Source organism: Phaethon aethereus (genome assembly GCF_964289735.1).
Source record: "Phaethon aethereus genome assembly, chromosome: 1".
In the NCBI taxonomy this organism is placed as follows: domain Eukaryota; kingdom Metazoa; phylum Chordata; class Aves; order Phaethontiformes; family Phaethontidae; genus Phaethon; species Phaethon aethereus.
This window is the reverse complement of record NC_138575.1, coordinates 64,586,131-64,589,131: the sequence shown is the minus strand read 5'-3', so window position 1 is coordinate 64,589,131 and position 3,001 is coordinate 64,586,131. Positions and strand designations below refer to the sequence as shown.

At 48.1% G+C, this 3,001-nt stretch overlaps 1 protein-coding gene across 1 annotated transcript; it reads left to right on the top strand.

Annotated features, from left to right (window-relative positions):
* Positions 1-205: 205 nt before the first annotated feature.
* On the top strand, positions 206-1,448 carry LOC309403084 (protein mono-ADP-ribosyltransferase PARP12-like; the record flags this gene model as incomplete). The annotated part of the gene is made up of 2 exons (XM_081997097.1): positions 206-986; positions 1,275-1,448. Exons 1-2 carry the CDS (start codon positions 615-617, stop codon positions 1,446-1,448), a joined length of 546 nt encoding a protein of 181 aa, XP_081853223.1. The 5' UTR covers positions 206-614.
* Positions 1,449-3,001: the final 1,553 nt, after the last annotated feature.

Genomic DNA, 3,001 nt, shown 5'->3' with positions numbered 1-3,001 from the left:
TATTGGGGTTGTCTCTGTGCTCTTTTTTGTGCGTAGGAATGAGCCTTTTATCGCATAACCTAATGGGTTGTGTGGGGGGGTCTCACTAGTGTTACTCAAAAAGAAAGTTATTTTCCTTTACCATGACTGAGCTGTGGCATCTCAGAATTATTCTTTTTGTTTTCTTCTCTTCCACATAGGAGTTTACAAAAAATAAATGGGGCTTTTTATGTATGTGATAAAGATAGGGGTAGAGATTATACAGTCTTCACTGTGGCTTCATACAGCTCAGTTTTATAACCATATTTATGCATTCAGGATTTATACAACCTGGGAACTGACCAATTCCCAGCCAAGAGATGTTTATCTCCCTACTCTCTAATGTGGTATGAAGTTGTGGCTGACAGAGTCCATAGCGATGCTGAGAACTTTTTGTTTTGCTGGAAGAAGCCAGCTGTGCAGCAAGGTACCAACAGAAGTGCAACGCAGGCAGTAACCCCACTGAGCGTGGTTTGTGTCACTGTTCCTCCATGACTCAAAAGTAGGAGGAGTTGAGTTGGGAAACTGTCCTCATTTGAACCAGGGTAACATGTCATTTTTTTTTTTTTTTGTGTGTCCCTAGGCAAAAGGAGCAGATGAAGAAGCTCAATAAATCAAAATGGGTGGATGAGCGGCTCCTGTTCCATGGGACAAGTCTGTCCCACGTGCCTGCCATCTGTGAGCAGAACTTTGACTGGAGGATCTGTGGGACTCATGGGACAATGTATGGGAAAGGTACAAGTGCAAAAGTGTGGGTTCAGGGGCCGCAGCAGCATGGGCTGCAGACCCCGGCCAGGCTGGTGGGTGGGTGCAAGGTGACCCCGGTGCTCCTGCCATTAGGGCACTCTCACCTGTGTGCATCTGCATCGCGGCAGGCAGCCTCAGCGGCCATACCCTTTCAGGAGGGGCTAAAAACACTCCTCTTCCTTTGCCTCGGGTACCTGCTGTTCAGCAAAGCTCCTGGACAGGTGGGACTGGGAGGTTGATGGCAGAATGTGGCTAGAGTCTGTTGATGCTTTAAAATAAGCCGATGTGGAAACACCTGGTGAGGATGCGTGTAGAGCTACCTGGGGCTGCCAAAGTGCCGATAGTGGATGTTTGTTCCTTGGTTGATATATTGTCTTACTTGTGGCTTTTTCTGGTCCTTAGGAAGCTACTTTGCCAGAGACGCCAGCTATTCTCACGAGTACTGTTCCTCTCGCAGTGGTTGCTACAGCATGTTTGTAGCTCACGTTCTTGTTGGAGACTTTGTTCAGGGAAGCCCTGAATACCTTCGCCCTCCACCCAGAGCCAGCAATTCAAACAGACTTTACGACAGCTGCGTGGATGACCCGTCAGACCCTTCCATCTTCGTCATCTTTGAGAAGCACCAGGTTTACCCTGCCTATATCTTGGAGTACAGCAGCGAGGCCCAGTGTATGATCCTGTAATGAACGGCGGAATCTCCTTTGAATTTACACTGAATAAATTACACTTTAGTACATCTTTTTTTAATGTTTGTTCAGTTTTAGTAGTAGCTTTAGAACATGTTGTAATGCAGTAAGCCAGTATCAATCCCCTGAAGGATTTTGGGCCATAGTTTTTTGGTAGGGGCTATTCTTTTGCCAGCAGAAAGTGCTAAACTTTAACCTTCACCTTATCTCTAGACTAGGATGGGGATGTAGCTGCCTTGCATGCATGATGCAGTGACACTGCTGCAGGTGAGAGCAGCACTGATAAGTATACAGTTAACTCGATCCACTGATACAGTGGATCTTATCACTGGGTAAGTGGATCAACTTAGGGATGATTCCTGCCGGTGATGGTGCCGATGTACCAAATGGAGACTGGGTGGGGAATGCAGAAGGAGGAGAAGTGAAAGTATCTGCATCATGGTGCTCAAGACAGGAAACATGGCTTGTCCTTCCAGTAAATGGCAGGGAGCTCCTGCATCCTGGAGGCTTTGTAATTAATGTTAGCAGTGAACTTCGCTTTGTTTCCTGCTCGCTCTGCTGACAGGTCTTCTCATCCTATCCTTCTATGTCAAGTCTGCCCATCCCTGCGACACCCTGTGCTTGCTCTGTCCCCACTGGGTTTAGGTCAAGAGAAGCAGGGGTGCTGCAGCTGCTGAAGTCAGCCCCCCACCACACCATGACATTAACAGCGAGGAAGACCGCGGTGAGCTGAACAACGGCGCGTGGCAGCGTCCCACCGGGGCTGCAGAGCCAGCGCTTGCGGCGGTGAGCAGTGAGGCAAAGGGGCTTTGTGAGGGGCGGCCGCTGGCCCGGCCACCCCCTTCCCACCCTGCAGACTGAAGGTGGTGGTGGCTGTTTTGGATTGTCCCGCTGCCGGCTGGCACTTCTCCGGGCGATTGAGAAGCGCCCCAGCGGTGTGTGCTCCGACTGGGGTGGACGGGGGAAAGCTTGGATGAGGGACATTGTACTTGAAACTTGGTGGATGGTGGGATAACGTTTAGGATGAAACAAAAATTAATGGTTTATTCGAAAACAGTCTAGCTGTATAAGCTGTTGTAATTCGGCAAAGGAGTCAAAAGTGGCTCAGTTGTCCATGCCATGAGTGGGAAGAACTAAGAGTATGGATGCGTGTAGGATCTTACCAGCTTTCCTAAAGCCTGCTGTCTTCAGTCACAATCAGGGTCCTTCACAAATATCAGAATGGCAGCTGAGTGCAATGAGTCCCTGAGCTGCCGTATTTGGTGTGTTTCCATGTCCCATCTCTTGCTGGAGCCTACAGGTTACTCTTTTGCAAATTAGTGATCTAATCCTGTCAGCCACAGGTGAGCAGAGAGCTTTCTGTGCAGCCAAGAAGTAATGGTGAAAGTCGCTTAAATGGACTTTTCTTGAATATATATAATATTTTTAAATTAAAAAACCCCAAAAACCAGATGGCAGCAAGTTATTTGCCACACACCTTTCTCAATAGGGAAAGTGGTATACAACAGTTAATTGCTTTCCTCTGATATCAATACCACTGCATTGGAAAA